At 39.2% G+C, this 17,595-nt stretch overlaps 1 protein-coding gene across 8 annotated transcripts in view; it reads left to right on the forward strand.

The window, feature by feature from the left end:
* The window catches only part of LOC141395365 (ATP-binding cassette sub-family G member 4), a 34,852-nt gene extending 17,395 nt beyond the window's left edge, over positions 1-17,457 (forward strand). For all 8 annotated transcript variants that reach the window (XM_073971061.1, XM_073971057.1, XM_073971056.1 and 5 more), the window contains 8 exons: positions 2,318-2,709; positions 10,047-10,173; positions 10,246-10,435; positions 12,352-12,736; positions 12,808-12,924; positions 12,980-13,152; positions 13,210-13,635; positions 16,966-17,457. In XM_073971061.1, coding sequence (XP_073827162.1) covers positions 2,433-2,709; positions 10,047-10,173; positions 10,246-10,435; positions 12,352-12,736; positions 12,808-12,924; positions 12,980-13,152; positions 13,210-13,635; positions 16,966-17,310 — 2,040 coding nt within the window. In that variant the 5' untranslated portion in view covers positions 2,318-2,432 and the 3' untranslated portion in view covers positions 17,311-17,457. The remainder of the gene's footprint in view (positions 1-2,317; positions 2,710-10,046; positions 10,174-10,245; positions 10,436-12,351; positions 12,737-12,807; positions 12,925-12,979; positions 13,153-13,209; positions 13,636-16,965) is intronic.
* Positions 17,458-17,595: the final 138 nt, after the last annotated feature.

The following is a 17,595-nucleotide window of genomic DNA, read 5'->3' on the forward strand; positions in this document are numbered from 1 at the left end:
CTAGAAAATTTGTACGGGTACGTCTGTCTGTGACTTGGCATTCAGTGGGGGATTTTTCGCTGGAATCCTCCACTGGCCCCAAAAGTCAATTTGATGACTGCGCTGTAACAGTGTGCACTTGTCGCTGCTTATGTCTACACGGGCGGCAACATTTTCTAGCCTCACGTCCATACTTTTTATGATACCAGCACTCATCAAAATTTGAGGTTATTTTTTTGCTCGGATGATTTCTGTCGGTGCTGGGATCGATAACGAACGACTGTAGGTTTGCGAGATCGTGAACGTGGCCGCGTGGTAAACTGCTCAAATTTTATGCTTAACTCCATTACAGCCGTACGCAGTTCGTCTATTTCGCTGCCGCCGCCTTTTGACACTTTACATACCTGTGATGGTGATACAGCATCTACAATTGAATCGGCAATTTTGGTAAATTCTGCTGACGTGGCGATTGACGCTGCTACCACGGGCTGCGCAAATGTTGGTAAACGTTTTGTACATAGTCCCTTGAGTGCTGCTTCCCCAACTGAATTATGGTGATACAGCATCTACAATTGAATCGGCAATTTTGGTAAATTCTGCTGACGTGCCGGTTGACGCTGCTACCACGGGCTGCGCAAATGTTGGTAAACGTTTTGTCCATAGACCCTTGAGTGCTGCTTCCCCAACTGAATTTCCAGCAACTCGTTTCATTTCGAAGAACAGCTCGGAAGGTTTTTGTCGCCTAATGGCATTTCAGACAAAAGTCGGCGTATCTTTTCGCTGTTGGCAAAATGTTCAATAATTTTCCGTTTGAAGTATTCGAATCGGTCGTTTGCTGGCAAAGTTGTGACGATGTCGGCTAACTGTGCTATGGTTTCAGGCTTTAAGGCGGCAAGCACTGTGAAGGCTTTTTGTTTGTCAGAGGTTATGCCCGATGCACTAAACCAAAACCTTTGGACACTTTACATACCTGTGATGGTGATACAGCATCTACAATTGAGTCGGCAATTTTGGTAAATTCTGCTGGCGTGCCGGTTGACGCTGCTACCACGGGCTGCGCAAATGTTGGTAAACGTTTTGTCCATAGACGCTTGAGTGCTGCTTCCCCAACTGAATTTCCAGCAACTCGTTTCATTTCGAATAACAGTTCGGAAGGTTTTTTGTCGCCTAATGGCATTTCAGACAAAAGTCGGTTGAGGCGTCTCTGTTCGCTGTCGGCAAAATGTTCAATAATTTTCCGTTTTACGTATTCGAATCAGTCGTTTGCTGGCAAAGTTGTGACGATTTTGGCTTACTGTGCTATGGATTCAGGCTTTAAGGCGGCAAGCACTGTGGAGGCCTTTTGTTTGTCACTACCAGTGTTGCTTCGCGATAGCTGTGCTGGATCGTCTTCATCATTTTGCATGGCACGGTGGATGCTGCTGTTAAATCGTTGTTTGCCATTTTTTTTTTTTTTTTTTTTTTTTTTTTGTTGCAAAGGGTCACTAATTTGTGAAGATGTGTTGTTTGTTTACTTTATTTTCATTCCCAATTAAGGCGGCCATCAGACCATCTACTTTTTCACATGTATGTTGTCACTTTGGGTATACTAATATACAGAACAGCTGATGTCATACATGTGAAAAAGCAGATGGTCTGATGGCGGCCAAAATAATGTTAACGCCGGCTTTTATTTAAGTGAACAAAAACTCTGTATTAAATTAACCTTAAAATTAATTACCAAATTCTTATTGAAAATTAATAAAGAGAAATGCGTGCGAACTGCATCGCTGTCGACTGAAAAGAGATCGAGAATTTATTTTAATTTATGCAAGAGCACAAAACATGCGCTTTTGCAAAACAGGTTAATGACTTTTCGGTAATCCGTAATTGAAGGTTGCCACCAGGGATGCCAACTGTTCCGAGATAAAAACCGCTACAGCCACATACGCACCATAGGTCCGTAGCGATTTTTACCTTAAAACATTTGACATTCCTGCTTAAACAGTGGTTTTTGTACGTCAAAAATCACCACAAGTAGCGGGAAAACCACCAACTTGGCCACATAGCCATATGCAAGCATTTTGACATAGTTTTGGAACAATCAATTAGATGTTCCTATTTGACCGAACACGAATGTTTTAAAAATCTCTACAACTATCAAACAAAATTAAGTTTTTTGCTATAGATTTGGGAAGGTGGCCGGTGTTGGATCTGTGCATAGAATAATTTGACCCAGTCCTTCTTTTACCTGTCTCATAAACTCGAAGTGTTTTCTGGCTAATAAAGCAAGCAGTGCTCTAAACTTAGATTATATACGATTTTGTTTTAAAATCCTTTGTGTCTCAATATTTTACAGAAGAAAAATGTTTAATTAAACCAAGCTCAATTTACAAAATATTTGAAATAATAACAAAATAAAACAAAACAACTAATATAATAAAAGTATTAAAAAAAAACATACAATATCAACAATGCCTAATGCCGCAGATGAATTTCAATTAACCAACAGCAACAGTAATCCTAAGCCAGTAATAGTGGCCAACGGTACCATCGGTGCCAAAGCTAATCATCATCATCATCCACAGCATGCACATGTCATCATGACACCTACATTGTCGGCGCCGCAACCCCTTGCCACAAATGGCATTGATATAGCTGCCTCTTCTGTCAGTATGAAATCGGCGTCACAACAACAACAAATTGATTTAAGACTACATTTTAGCAATATTAATTATGTTCATAAACAATGTGAGTATTACGAAATTTTTTGTTTTCTTTTTAAAAATATTTGCAAAGAGTTTATCAGGGTCACAATCGTGCAATTTTGTCGAATAATTTTAAGCAAGAAATCGTGATTTTATATGCATTGTAGCAAGGACTATCTCAAGAAGAAAGAGTTAATGTACAGTCGAACTTCTCTATAAAGTGCAGTACACATTCACAGTTTTGAATGTCGATTTTTCGCAATTATTGATAACTGTCCAAACGTTCAGCAACCACAAAATATTTAGTGGGTGCCACCGTGGTGCAATGGTATGCACACCCGCCTTGCACGCTGAAGGTCGTGGGTTAGATTCCCCGGCCAGTCAACATCAACATTTTCAACGGTGGCAAAATACCCTTCAGTAATGTTGGCGACATTTCCTGAGTATTTCACCCATGTAAAACTTCTCTACAAAGTGGAGTCTTAAGACACGCCGTTCGGACTCGGCGATAAACAGTAGGTCCTTTATCTTTGAGCTAGTATAAATCGGGGTGCACTCATTGATATGAGAGAAGTCTCCCTTGTCCCGTATGGGATGTTTGTGGAACAATCATACGAAATGCACATACAGATACTAAAAATAAGTTGTAACTTCATATTTAACCACCTATTTCAGTGGCCACAAAATAACCACTTAAATCGCCCAGAATGTCCTTGTAATGTTTCAAAAGCTTTAAAAAATCGTACGGTAGCCAACTAAATGGTGTGTGAGCGCGATAAGACTTTTGAACATCGTAATATTTCTCTCAAGCTTAAATCATGTTTAAAGATAGGCTACATCCGGTACCTCCCTAATAAAGTTTACAATTTTTGCAAAAGTGCAGTTTTAGAGCTGTTTGAGAATTGTTTCGAATTCTTTCAATGTTTTTCGCCGGCAAGTGCGGTGGCCCGGTAAGTGCAATGAACCCAAAAGCGATGCCGGAGGTAGAAATTTGCCGTAAACAAAATAGCAAATTTCAGCCATTTCGGTGGAATATTATGGCCAAAACCTTCCAAATACCGAAAATCGGGAGGTACCGTTCTATGGGGGCTATATGAAGGCGTGGACCTATACCGACAAATTTCTGGCCTCAACGAAGACTAAGTACCAAACTCCACCTATTTCGGTGTGATAATGAAACTAAAACCTTCAAAATACCGAAAATCGGGTGGTACCGTTCTATGGGGGCTATATCAAAACGTGGACAGATATAGCCCATTTTCAATTACAAACATCCTAGGGGTAATGGAACTTATATACCAAATTATAAGGCTCTATCTTAGAAATTGCGATTGATTTAGAGTATAAAAGTATATATGGGCTGAAAGAGGACACTCAGGCATCATTCTGTTAAAAGGAATGATCCATGCTATTCCCTAAAAGTTCTAGACCACTAAAGTCGGAATTTCACTAAAATTTAGTACCTGAGGAAACATCTGGGGAACTGCCTTTAACACCGGTTAAAGGTAGTGAGCTAGCATGTGCCGCGCGTTCACCCATAATAACGTTAAAAACTTGGGTTTGGGCGTGGGGTTAGTAACCCCTAGAAAAAACAGCCTACTATGAAAAAACGAAAGAAAAAAAAACAAACCCCTCTAAAGTTGACGAACCCCGCAAACGTTTTAAGAACCATGATCTGTGAATCTGCACCTGGAATGTTCGCACTCTTTATAGAGAAGGTGCAGTTTACGCATTGGCAGATGTACTTGAAAAGTACAAGGCCGACATTACTGCCATACAGGAAATACGATGGAACGGGAAAGGCGTCACAACAACACCTAAAGGCGACGTACTGTATTATAGCTGCCATGACACAAAGCATGAGTTTTGTTGCGGATTTGCAGTTAGTCGGAGGTTAAAACACCTGGTCTCCAGGTTCACACCAGTGAATGAAAGGCTTGCTACAATTCGATTAAAAGCAAAATTCTTCAACATCAGCTTTATTTGCACTCATGCTCCCACTGAAGACAAGGACGAACAGACCAAAGATATATTTTATGAGCGCTTAGAAGAAACATATTATCGTTGCCCTGCCCGTGACATTAAGGGGTCGATTATGGATAGCAACCCAACTCCAGTTGCGTTGCCTGTAGCAAATTTAATGATAAAAAATCCAATTTCTACATTGAAATTCATACTTTTTTACAATTAAATTAGTAGCTGAAGGTTCAACACACTGATATTGTATGAATTTTTCAAACATTTCTGTCGTTTCACTTATTTTAATTGTATGATTTTCTCTTCTGGCAACGCAACTACAGTTGAGTTGCTATCCATAATCGACCCCTAAAATTATTCTTGGCGATTTTAATGCCAAAATTGGAAAGGAAAATATCTTTGGCCTAACAGTCTAGACATTCAGTCTCCACAGTGAAACATCTGACAATGGTATGAGGCTGATAGACTTTGCAGCTGCAAGAAACATGGTAGTTAGCAGTACCAGATTTAAGCATCTCGATATTCATAAGTGCACCTGGCTGTCTCCAGATCAAAGAACAAGTAATCAAATTGATCATGTTGTGATAGATGGAAGACATTCATCGAGCGTGTTGGATGCACTATCGTTCCCAGGCGCAAACATAGACTCGGACCACTACCTAGTTGCAGCAAAGGTACGCACCCGGTTAAAAGTAGCAAACAAAGTACGAACAGACCCAACACGAAAGTTAGACATCGGTAAGCTGCAATCACAACAGATAGCCACAGCATATTCCACTCAACGGCCCCAATTGCTTAATCAAAGCACTCCTCGTCCCGATAACACATCAGGACAATGGTAAAACATTGCCGACTCCATGCAAACAGCCGCAAAATCAGTACTTGGATACCAGAGACCTCCACCAAGGAATAATACATGGTATGACCATGAGTGTCGTGCTGCTACCGAAGAGAAAAATGCGGCATATATGGCTACTTTACAATCAGTAGCAGCGCGTAGCGCACGAGAGAGATATCGGGAGAAAAGGAGAGAAGAGAAACGTCTTTTCCGTAAGAAAAAGAGAGAAATGGAAAAGCGGGAGTGTGAACAAATCGAGATGTACAGGAGACAGAATGAAGTCCGAAAATTCTACCAAAGAGTGAAGCATCAAACTGATGGTTTTGGTACAGGCACCTCCTCATGTAGAGACCAGCAAGGTAATTTGGTAACTGATACAGATAGTGTACTCAGGATATGGAAAGAGCATTTTTCCAAACTTCTTCTTCTGTCTTCTGTTATCATACCATTCTCTTGTATCGAACTCTTTTGTGCAATTCTTGATTGACGTCGATCCATGAATAGTTTGCAGCTTGTAGTTCTGCGTCGATCGACCTTCTCCAAGTTTTAGCTGGCGCACCAACACGTCGGCCTCTTCCCTGGGGATTCCACCGAAGCGCTTGACGAGCAATGTTTTCTACAGGTCTTCGTAGCGTGTGGCCTATCCAGCGCCATTTCCGTTGACGAAACTCAACGGTAGCTGCAATTTGATTGGCGATGTTCAATAGTTCAGCATTTCGTATTCGGTTCGGCCACCAAATGTTTAAAATTTGCCGCAGACATTTGTTTGTAAAACTTTGTAGACGGCCGTCTATTGAACTCGTACGTTTCCAGGTTTCGCATCCGTAAAAAAGGACAGATTTCACATACGAATTATATATACGAAGTTTGGTGTGTGTTGAGATTTGTCGAGATCTCCAATTATTCCGAAGCATGCCGAAAGCAGCCTTTGCTTTATTTAATCGAGCGTTGCTGTCTTCTTCAGCTCCACCCTTTATCGTTATTTGGCTACCAAGGTAATTGAATTTTTCCACCCATTCGATGTCAACATTGTCAATGCGGATGTGTGAATCCGAGTTCGCTCCATAGCCTCCCGGCATGTTAGTGTTAGTGTTTGAGATGTTGATTTCGAGCCCGACTGAACGCGACTTATTTTTAATGGAGTTGATATTTTCCTGCAGGTGAATAGTTACTTGGCTCAGAAGACACACGTCATCAGCGTATTCCAATTCTTCCAGCTGTTTACACAGCGCCCACTGGATTCCACGTCTGCCATTCAAAGGTGGACGCATTACATCATCGATGAGAAGAATGAAAAGTATAGATGACACAATACTTTCTTGTCTTACCCCTGTTTTGACCTAAATAGGATCTGATAATTTACCATTGTGAAGAACTCGGCATCTGAAGTCGGTATACATGGCCTTGATTAAATTGAGAATTTTAGATGGTATGTTACGTCGTTCCAGAATATTCCATAGAGAGAGTCGGTTAATACTATCAAAAGCTTTCATGAAGTCTATTGAATGAATGAATGTATACCACCCGGCCAAGATGAGGTAAAGACAGCAATAAACCGGCTGAAGAATAATAAGGCATCAGGAGCTGATTGCCTACCACCCGAGGTTTTTAAAACCGGAGGCGACACGCTGATAAGGTGTATGCATCAGCTAGTTACTTCCATCTGGCAGGAAGAACGCGTACCCGACAATTGGAACCTGAGCATCCTGTGTCCCGTCGACAAGAAAGGAGATAAGACCGTATGCTCCAACTATAGGGGCATATTTCTTCTTCTTATTGCCTATAAGATAGTGCCAGGGATATTGTGCGAACGAGCCCATGGTCAACGAAATAATTGGACCATATCCAATGTGGCTTTAGACCTGGCAAGTCCACCATTGACCAGATATTTACCCTGCGGCAAATCCTGGAGAAGACCTAAGAGATGCAGATCGACACCTACCACCTTTTTGTCGACTATAAAGCAGCCTTCGACAGCCCGCTACGTTCAAAGGTATTCCAAGCCATGCCTGCATTTGGTATTCCCGCAAAGCTTATTCGGCTTTGTAAAATGACTCTAACTGACACAAGATCTTCAGTTAAAATAGGAAAGTACCTCTCCGAAGAGTTTTGTACCAAAAGAGGTTTCAGGCAAGGAGACAACCTTTCGTGTGATCTTTTCAACATCCTGCAAGAAAAGGTTATACGAGAGGCAAAAGTCAAAAGAAGTGACACAATAGCCACATGTTGCTTGCTTATGCTGATGGTATAGACATCATGGGACGATCAGTAAAAAAAGTAACCGATGCCTTTATGAAGGTCGAAGGAGAATCTGCTAAAGTGGGTCTGGCGGTAAACGGCGAGAAGACCAAGTTGATGGTGTCGACGCGCAATGCGTCCATTGAGATCGGACCAACTGTTGAAGTTGGTTCCTATAATTTTGAGGTAGTAAAAGACTTCGTATACCTCGGCACCACCGTAAACACAACTAACGACATCAGTTGTGAAATAAAAAGAAGAATTGTATTGGCCAACAGATGCTACTTCGGCTTAAGTAAGCACTTCAAAAATTCGAAGTCGATATGACCATGTCCGTCCGTCCGTCTGTTGGAATCAAGATACAGCTCTCAATTTTTAAGACAGAGCGTTGTAATTTGGTATAGAAGTTGCTATTACTCCTAGTATGGTTGGTATTGCAAATGGGATATAGGGGCCATGTTTTGATATAGCCCCCATAGAACGGTACCACCCGATTTTCGGTATTTTGAAGGTTTTAGCTTCATTATCCCACCGAAATGACTGAAATTTGGTACTGTGTCTTCGTTTAGGGTATAAAACCTTTCCCCAGAATTTTGTCGGTATAGGCCTACGGCCTTCATAAACCCCCCATAAAACGGTACCTCCTGATTTTTGGTATTTTGAAGGTTGTGGCCTCAATATTCCTCCGAATTGACTGAAATTTGGTATTAAGTCTTCATTTGGGGTATAAAACTCTCCATATGAAATTTGTCGATATAGGACAACGCCTTCATATAGCCCCATAGAACGGTACCTCCCTCTTTTCGGTATTATGAAAGTTGTGACGACAATATTCCTCCAAATTGACTGAAATTTGGTATGTAGCCTTCATTTGGGATACAAACCTCTCCATGTGAAATTTTTCGTCCGACTTTTTATTCATACAATTGTTTAATTAAAATATCGTTATTTTTACATTTTTCTAAAGCATAGTCATTCCAAAAGATAAAAAGAACAAAAAATAGCGGTATTTTGCTTGGAAAAAATCCTTAAATACTACAAATATATAGAACTTCTAGATGTACGAATACGCACTTTGCCAGCCACACAGGCACCATCTATACCTAAACGACGGAATAAATTCAAAATTTGTTTTCTTATTTTTTTAAATCGTTCTTCGTTATGATGATTCATTCCCATCAATTGTTTCATATTTGCATAAAAAATACGGATTTAATAACGATTTTATTCATGATTGAGGTGTGTACGAATATGAACATTGCATACTGTATGTATTTTCATCTAAACGCACTGAACTTTGTAGCTGCATCTGGAATGTATTGACCTTTCTCTTGACTTCAATTATTTTTTTTAATCTCAATGTGCTGACTATGAACCCCGTGAAACAAATATTACATATTTCTAGATAATTTTAATATAATTATTATAATTATTAAACTCAAGCTGCCTGTTATTTCTTGGCCATTGGTCATATTTAAATTCACAGAAACAGTGAAGGCGATTAAATTAAGTTAATGCTTCTGTAATTTAAAAGTTCAAAGAGTGGAATAAACTAAACTATCCCCGCAATAAGTAAGATTTGCTAAGATCTTACTTAATTTGGTTTCTCGTCAAGTTATGTCGATACGAATCCATGTGTTTCGAGGCCAGCTCCCATCAGGGGCTTGTCGTGCCATATGAATAGATTGCCTTTTCAAGATATGGCCACATTAATGTCATATTGTGGAATATTTGTAGATTCCTTCTGGATGTTTTGGTGGAGCAACCATGCCGAAGCACTGAAAACCTATAAGAGCTTTATTTATACTATTAACTATATGTCTCTCAGTAGTAATAATTTTTGATATAATCTGCACAATCGGGCATTAAATCGTTTGATAAGATTAGTTGAACTCAGAGGGTTTGAATGTTTGTATGTATGGCCGATAAGCCAACCACATTCATAAAGAACAATAATCTGTGTTCGATTGTTTTGATTAATTTGATTATCGACAATGATTCATGTAGATTTAACAATGTATTGCTATAAAACATTAAATTTTTAATTTGAGATTAATCGGAATAGTTTTTAGTTGGACCGAGTCAAGTGTCCTAACTGTGGTCTATGGGTCTATGAAATTATTTGCCTAGATAAATATTTGTTCGCCAATAAATTTTACACTAAACTAAAAACATGGACCAAATAAAATAAAGAGTTACACTTTGGGACAAAGGAACAGTTTTTGCAAAATATATCTCCGGAAACTGATTAATTTATTTTAATTATCTTAATTAAAAATACTACAAAATTGAAACAAGACAATATCTCGCCTTGCCTCTACTTCCAGGTAAATCGCTTACAACTCAAATACTCAATGATGCATGTGGCGAATTTAAATCGGGACGCCTTACGGCCATTTTGGGTCCATCAGGTGCTGGTAAAACATCCCTACTAAATGCTCTTTCCGGATTCAAGTCAGTAAAAAAGTCAAATTTTGATATCGAAATTTGTTTTTAAGATTTAATTTCTGCCATTTTTTATTGCAGAGCGTCTGGGGTAACGGGAAATATTGAAATAAACGGAAAACCCCGAAACATAGTCGAATTTCGTAAAATGTCTTCATACATCCCACAAAATTTCGCCATGTTGGATTTGCTGACCGTCCAAGAAACGTTGAGAGTTTCCACCGATTTGAAGTTACCTGCAGAGACCACAGTAAAGGAAAAGGAAACAATTGTAAGAGACAACAAATATCTAGTTTTGAGGCTCGTGGATTTTTTAAACAATATTTTTGAGGCTCGTGGATTTTTTAAACAATATTTTTGAGGCTCGTGGATTTTTTAAACAATTTTTTTGAGGCTCGTGGATTTTTTAAACAATATTTTTGAGGCTCGTGGATTTTTTAAACAATATTTTTGAGGCTCGTGGATTTTTTAAACAATATTTTTGAGGCTCGTGGATTTTTTAAACAATATTTTTGAGGCTCGTGGATTTTTTAAACAATATTTTTGAGGCTCGTGGATTTTTTAAACAATATTTTTGAGGCTCGTGGATTTTTTAAACAATATTTTTCAGGCTCGTGGATTTTTTAAACAATATCATTGAGGCTCGTGGATTTTTTAAACAATATTTTTGAGGCTCGTGGATTTTTTAAACAATATTTTTGAGGCTCGTGGATTTTTTAAACAATTTTTTTGAGGCTCGTGGATTTTTTAAACAATATTTTTAGGCTCGTGGATTTTTTAAACAATATTTTTGAGGCTCGTGGATTTTTTAAACAATATTTTTGAGGCTCGTGGATTTTTTAAACAATATTTTTGAGGCTCGTGGATTTTTTAAACAATTTTTTTGAGGCTCGTGGATTTTTTAAACAATTTTTTTGAGGCTCGTGGATTTTTTAAACAATTTTTTTGAGGCTCGTGGATTTTTTAAACAATTTTTTTGAGGCTCGTGGATTTTTTAAACAATATTTTTGAGGCTCGTGGATTTTTTAAACAATTTTTTTGAGGCTCGTGGATTTTTTAAACAATTTTTTTGAGGCTCGTGGATTTTTTAAACAATTTTTTTGAGGCTCATGGATTTTTTAAACTATTTTTTTGAGGCTCGTGGATTTTTTAAACAATTTTTTTGAGGCTCATGGATTTTTTAAACTATTTTTTTGAGGCTCGTGGATTTTTTAAACTATTTTTTTGAGGCTCGTGGATTTTTTAAACAATTTTTTTGAGGCTCGTGGATTTTTTAAACAATTTTTTTGAGGCTCGTGGATTTTTTAAACAATTTTTTTGAGGCTCGTGGATTTTTTAAACAATTTTTTTGAGGCTCGTGGATTTTTTAAACAATTTTTTTGAGGCTCGTGGATTTTTTAAACAATTTTTTTGAGGCTCGTGGATTTTTTAAACAATTTTTTTGAGGCTCGTGGATTTTTTAAACAATTTTTTTGAGGCTCGTGGATTTTTTAAACAATTTTTTTGAGGCTCGTGGATTTTTTAAACAATTTTTTTGAGGCTCGTGGATTTTTTAAACAATTTTTTTGAGGCTCGTGGATTTTTTAAACAATTTTTTTGAGGCTCGTGGATTTTTTAAACAATTTTTTTGAGGCTCGTGGATTTTTTAAACAATAGTTTTGAAGCTCGTGGATTTTTTAAACAATATTTTGGAGGCTCGTGGATTTTTTAAACAATATTTTGGAGGCTCATGGATTTTTTAAACAATATTTTTGAGCCTCGGGGATTTTTTAAACAACATTTTTGAGCCTCGTGGATTTTTAAAAGAATAATTTTAAGCCTCGTGGTTTTTTAAAGAATAATTTTAAGCCTCGTGATTTTTTTAAAGAATAATTTTGAGCCTTGTGTTTGTTTTAAAGAATAATTTTGAGCCTCGTGAATATTTTTAAAGAATAATTTTGAGCCTCGTGAATTTTTTTAAAGAATATTTTTGAGAATTTTTTTGAAGAATATTTTTGAGCCTCGTGAATTTTTTTAAAGAATATTTTTGAGAATTTTTTAAAGAATATTTTTGAGCCTCGTGAATTTTTTTAAAGAATATTTTTTTCCTCACACCCCTTTAGATATTTGACTGTCTTAAGGATCTTTTATCGAATTTATGCCTGGATCAAATTTAATATAAATTTATTTTCCCTTTTGTGCTTTTAGATCAACAACATATTAGAAATGTTGAACCTCAGTCACAGTCGTCACACATTGGTCCAAAATTTATCGGGTGGAGAATATAAACGGCTGTCAATTGGTGTTGAAATGGTCACAAATCCTCCCATTATGTTTTTTGATGAGCCAACAAGCGGCCTGGATAGTGTTGCCTCTTATCAAATTATTTCGTATTTACGTAAATTAGCACGTGATGGTCGTGTTATTGCCTGTGTTGTCCATCAACCCAGTTCTAGGCTTATGCAGTTATTCGATGATATATTGGTGGTGTCAAATGGTTGCATTTTATATTCAGGGCCACAGGAGCTGATGTTGGAGCAATTAAGGAAATCAGGATTTGAGTGTCCGCAATATTATAATCCAGCAGATTATGGTGAGTGGAGGGAAATTACTTTTCTTTTGGAACGTCACTAATTTAACTCTCTCTAACAATTTGGTTTTTAGTTCTTGAAGTCAGCAGTGATGTGACAAATCCGCTGCTGTCAAAACTTATACATGAAAACAGAATGAAACACAACTGCAGTAGTAAAGTGGCGAATAATAATGGAACTGTTGAGACAGGTATGTGCCACTAAGGCTAAGATGTAACAGTTACTCTTTACTCTCCCTTCTTTAGCCGGTCTCTTGGGAAACTCCAACTCAAACCTTAAGACCTTACACACAACTGTCGATATGATTAGTACACTTTCTTTGGAAACAGAAGGCATCAGACCCAAAGAACGGGTATCTGTTTGGCGTCAATTTATGGTGTTATTGAAAAGATCCTCCACCTCAACCTACAGAAATATGGTAAAAGGAAAAAAAAAATAAAATTAATTTATAATTTACATCCTAATCTTTTTTCAGCTCTCCGTGCGTCTCCGCATCATTATGCACATTGCAGTGGCCATTCTACTTGGTATTGTGTTCTGGCAAATTGGTAATGATGGTGCCAAAACCCTAACCAACGCTTCGTGTATATTTTTTGTGGTTATGTTTGTATTCTTCGGCAATGCTATGCCCTCCATATTTCTCTGTCCTCAGGAATGTGCAGTATTTATAAGGGAATACCTTAACGGATGGTATTCCATCAAATCTTATTATATGTCTAAAATTATATCCGATTTACCGTTACAATTCGTATGTCCTACGCTGCTGACATGTATTGCCTATTATATGACAGGACAACCGCTGGAGTTGGGTCGAGCACTTATGTTTTGGGGCATTTGCCTACTGACCAGTATGATTGGTCACTTTATGGGCCTTGTTTGTGGCTCAATGTTTCAAATGCAGGTGAGTTGATAGTAAGAGTTAAATAAATAAATGTAAACACTTTTTGAGGTTATGTTTAGTTATACAACCGAACAGTAAAAATTCCCCCTCTGGATCTGAATTCTAAATATTAACTTGTTAAATTTTCGCGTTCACTAAACTACCCAATATATAATACTACAAAAGGAAAAAAGTTAAATACCCACAGCCTATGACTACTGTAAAGGAGTGGTGGACCTATGTAAATGTGCCATGAAAAAATTTCTAATTTTAAAAGTAAATAGCGTAAGAAGATTAGGAAGTTTCCAGCTAAAATTTAAATTCGGACGATGTATGGCCGACTTCCGTATTGTCAGTTGCTTTATATTCGTGAATGAAACTAGGGGTTCTTAAATCGATTTCCCCACTACTGCAATTTCCTAAAATTACTCTAGTAGGGAACTCGATGAACCCCTAGTTTCATGCACGAATACAAAGCAACTGACAATACGAAAGTCAGCCTATTTCACTCAATTCGTATTGGACCCGAATTTATAGCACGATACCCAACACATGTGGCCATCTACTGCATAGTAGGTGATCCTATTTCCCATCTACTGCATAATAACTGTATCCTACATATAATCTATTGCATAGTAGGTTGCCCAAGTGGTCATCGACTGCGAAGTAGGTGACCCATCAACTGTATAGTAGGTGGCCCAAGTGGGCATCTAATGTATAGTAAGTGGCTCAAGTGGTCATCTACTGTATAGCAGGTGGCCCAAGTGGGCATCTAATGTATAGTAAGTGGCCCGAGTGGCCTTCTAAGGGTATAGTAGGAGGCCCAAGTGACCATCTACTGTATAGTAAGTGGCTCAAGTGGTCATCTACTGCGAAGTAGGTGACACAAGTGACCATCAACTGTATAGTAGGTGTCCCAAGTGGGCATCTAATGTATAGTAAGTGGCTCAAGTGGGCATCTAATGTATAGTAAGTGGCTCAAGTGGTCATCTACTGCATAGCAGGTGGCCCAAGTGGGCATCTAACGTATAGTAGGTGGCCCGAGTGGCCTTCTAAGGGTATAGTAGGAGGCCCAAGTGACCATCTACTGTATAGTAAGTGGCTCAAGTGGTCATCTACTGCGAAGTAGGTGACCCAAGTGACCATCAACTGTATAGTAGGTGGCCCAAGTGGGCATCTAATGTATAGTAAGTGCTCAAGTGGTCATCTACTGCATAGCAGTTGGCCCAAGTGGGCATATAATGTATAGTAAGTGGCTCAAGTCTTCATCTACTGCATAGCAGGTGGCCCAAGTGGGCATCTAATGTGTAGTAAGTGGCTCAAGTGTTCATCTACTGCATAGCAGATGGCCCAAGTGGGCATCTAACGTATAGTAGGAGGCCCAAGTGACCATCTACTGTATAGTAAGTGGCTCAAGTGGTCATCTACTGCGAAGTAGGTGACGCAAGTGACCATCAACTGTATAGTAGTTGGCCCAAGTGGGCATCTAATGTATAGTAAGTGGATCAAGTGGTCATCTACTGCATAACAGGTGACCCAAGTGGGCATCTAATGTATAGTAAGTGGCTCAAGTGGTCATCTACTGCATAGCAGGTGGCCCAAGTGGCATCTAACGTATAGTAGGTGGCCCGAGTGGCCTTCTAAGGGTATAGTAGGAGGCCCAAGTGACCATCTACTGTATAGTAAGTGGCTCAAGTGGTCATCTACTGCGAAGTAGGTGACACAAGTGACCATCAACTGTATAGTAGGTGGCCCAAGTGGTCATCTACTGCATAGTAAGTGGCTCAAGTGGTCATCTACTGCATAGCAGTTGGCCTAAGTGGGTATCTAATTTATAGTAAGTGGCTCAAGTGGTCATCTACTGCATAGCAGGTGGCCCAAGTGGGCATCTAATGTATAGTAGGTGGCGCGAGTGGCCTTCTAAGGGTATAGTAGGAGGCCCAAGTGACCATCTACTGTATAGTAAGTGGCTCAAGTGGTCATCTACTGCGAAGTAGGTGACCCAAGTGACCATCAACTGTATAGTAGGTGGCCCAAGTGGGCATCTAATGTATAGTAAGTGCTCAAGTGGTCATCTACTGCATAGCAGGTGGCCCAAGTGGGCATCTAATGTATAGTAAGTGCTCAAGTGGTCATCTACTGCATAGCAGGTGGCCCAAGTGGGCATCTAATCTGTAGTAAGTGGCCCAAGTATACTAGGAGGCCCAAGTGACCATCTACTGTATAGTAAGTGGCTCAAGTGGTCATCTACTGCGAAGTAGGTGACGCAAGTGACCATCAACTGTATAGTAGTTGGCCCAAGTGGGCATCTAATGTATAGTAAGTGGCTCAAGTGGTCATCTACTGCATAGAAGGTGACCCAAGTGGCTCAAGTGATCATCTACTGCATAGCAGGTGGCCCAAGTGGGCATCTAATGTATAGTAAGTGGTTCAAGTGGTCATCTACTGCATAGCAGGTGGCCCAAGTGGGTATCTAATGTATAGTAAGTGGCTCAAGTGGTCATCTACTGCATAGCAGGTGGCCCAAGTGGCATCTAACGTATAGTAGGTGGCCCGAGTGGCCTTCTAAGCGTATAGTAGGAGGCCCAAGTGACCATCTACTGTATAGTAAGTGGCTCAAGTGGTCATCTACTGCGAAGTAGGTGACACAAGTGACCATCAACTGTATAGTAGGTGGCCCAAGTGGTCATCTACTGCATAGTAAGTGGCTCAAGTGGTCATCTACTGCATAGCAGTTGGCCCAAGTGGGTATCTAATTTATAGTAGGTGGCTCAAGTGGTCATCTACTGCATAGCAGGTGGCCCAAGTGGGCATCTAATGTTAGTAGGTGGCCCGAGTGGCCTTCTAAGGGTATAGTTCGAGGCCCAAGTGACCATCTACTGTATAGTAAGTGGCTCAAGTGGTCATCTACTGCGAAGTAGGGCACCCAAGTGACCATCAACTGTATAGTAGGTGACCCAAGTGACCATCAACTGTATAGTAAGTGGCTCAAGTGGTCATCTACTGCATAGTAGGTGGCCCAAGTGGGCATCGAATGTATAGTAGGTGGCCCGAGTGGCCTTCTAAGGGTATAGTAGGAGGCCCAAGTTGCCATCTACTGCATATTAGGTGAAACGTTCCGAGGCATGTCCTTAAACAGAAGCAGTCTGGGATAACTATTATGATGTGCAAAGATTGGAACAAATCGGTTACTCCTTTCGAGAGTTAATGTACGCACCATTATAGAGAATTTTTTCATTAACTTTTGTTGAACCTGAGAAATTCACCACCAGCGACCAACTGAAACTATTCCCTAATTCTTTATTGTATTACCTGACTCTCTAATCTTCTTATAATGTTCTTCTCTTACAGATGGGTGTTTTCTTGGTCCCATGTCTCACCATACCGCTACTGATCTTTTCCGGTTTCTTTATACGCATCTTTGAAGTAGCGTCATATTTAAAAATACTTTGTGACATTTCATTTTTCCGTTACACCATTGAGGGTCTGCTGCGATCCCTCTACGCCTATGATCGCCCTGAGATGGAGTGCAGTATTGAATTTTGTTATTATCGCCATCCAAAGAAATTTCTTAAGGATTTCGGAATGTTTGGAGATTTATACGGGCAAGATGTAATGGCTTTGTGTATATGGATTTTAGGTTTAATGATTCTATTCTTGTTCAGTTTATGGTTGCGCATTAAAAAGGCGCTATAATCAAGGGGCTAAGGGGGGTTCCAACGATATACATATTTTCTAGAATGTAAGAGATAATATTTTAAGAACTAAGTTTTTTTTTATATGAAAAAGTGTTTTTATACTATTTTGATATTGTAAATAAATTATTACGAATATATAAACAGATATTTGAATTGTTTTTGTTGTAGCAGATTGTATGCTAGAGGAAATGTTTTCATTTCCTGCTACTCGGGTTAGGCATCGTTCAATTCCTGGAACGATGCAAACTGTAATAGTTGATATGGCAGGGAATTTGTAGAAAAC

Source organism: Musca autumnalis, unplaced genomic scaffold (genome assembly GCF_047663935.1).
Source record: "Musca autumnalis isolate F117 unplaced genomic scaffold, ASM4766393v1 scaffold_2, whole genome shotgun sequence".
NCBI lineage: Eukaryota > Metazoa > Arthropoda > Insecta > Diptera > Muscidae > Musca > Musca autumnalis.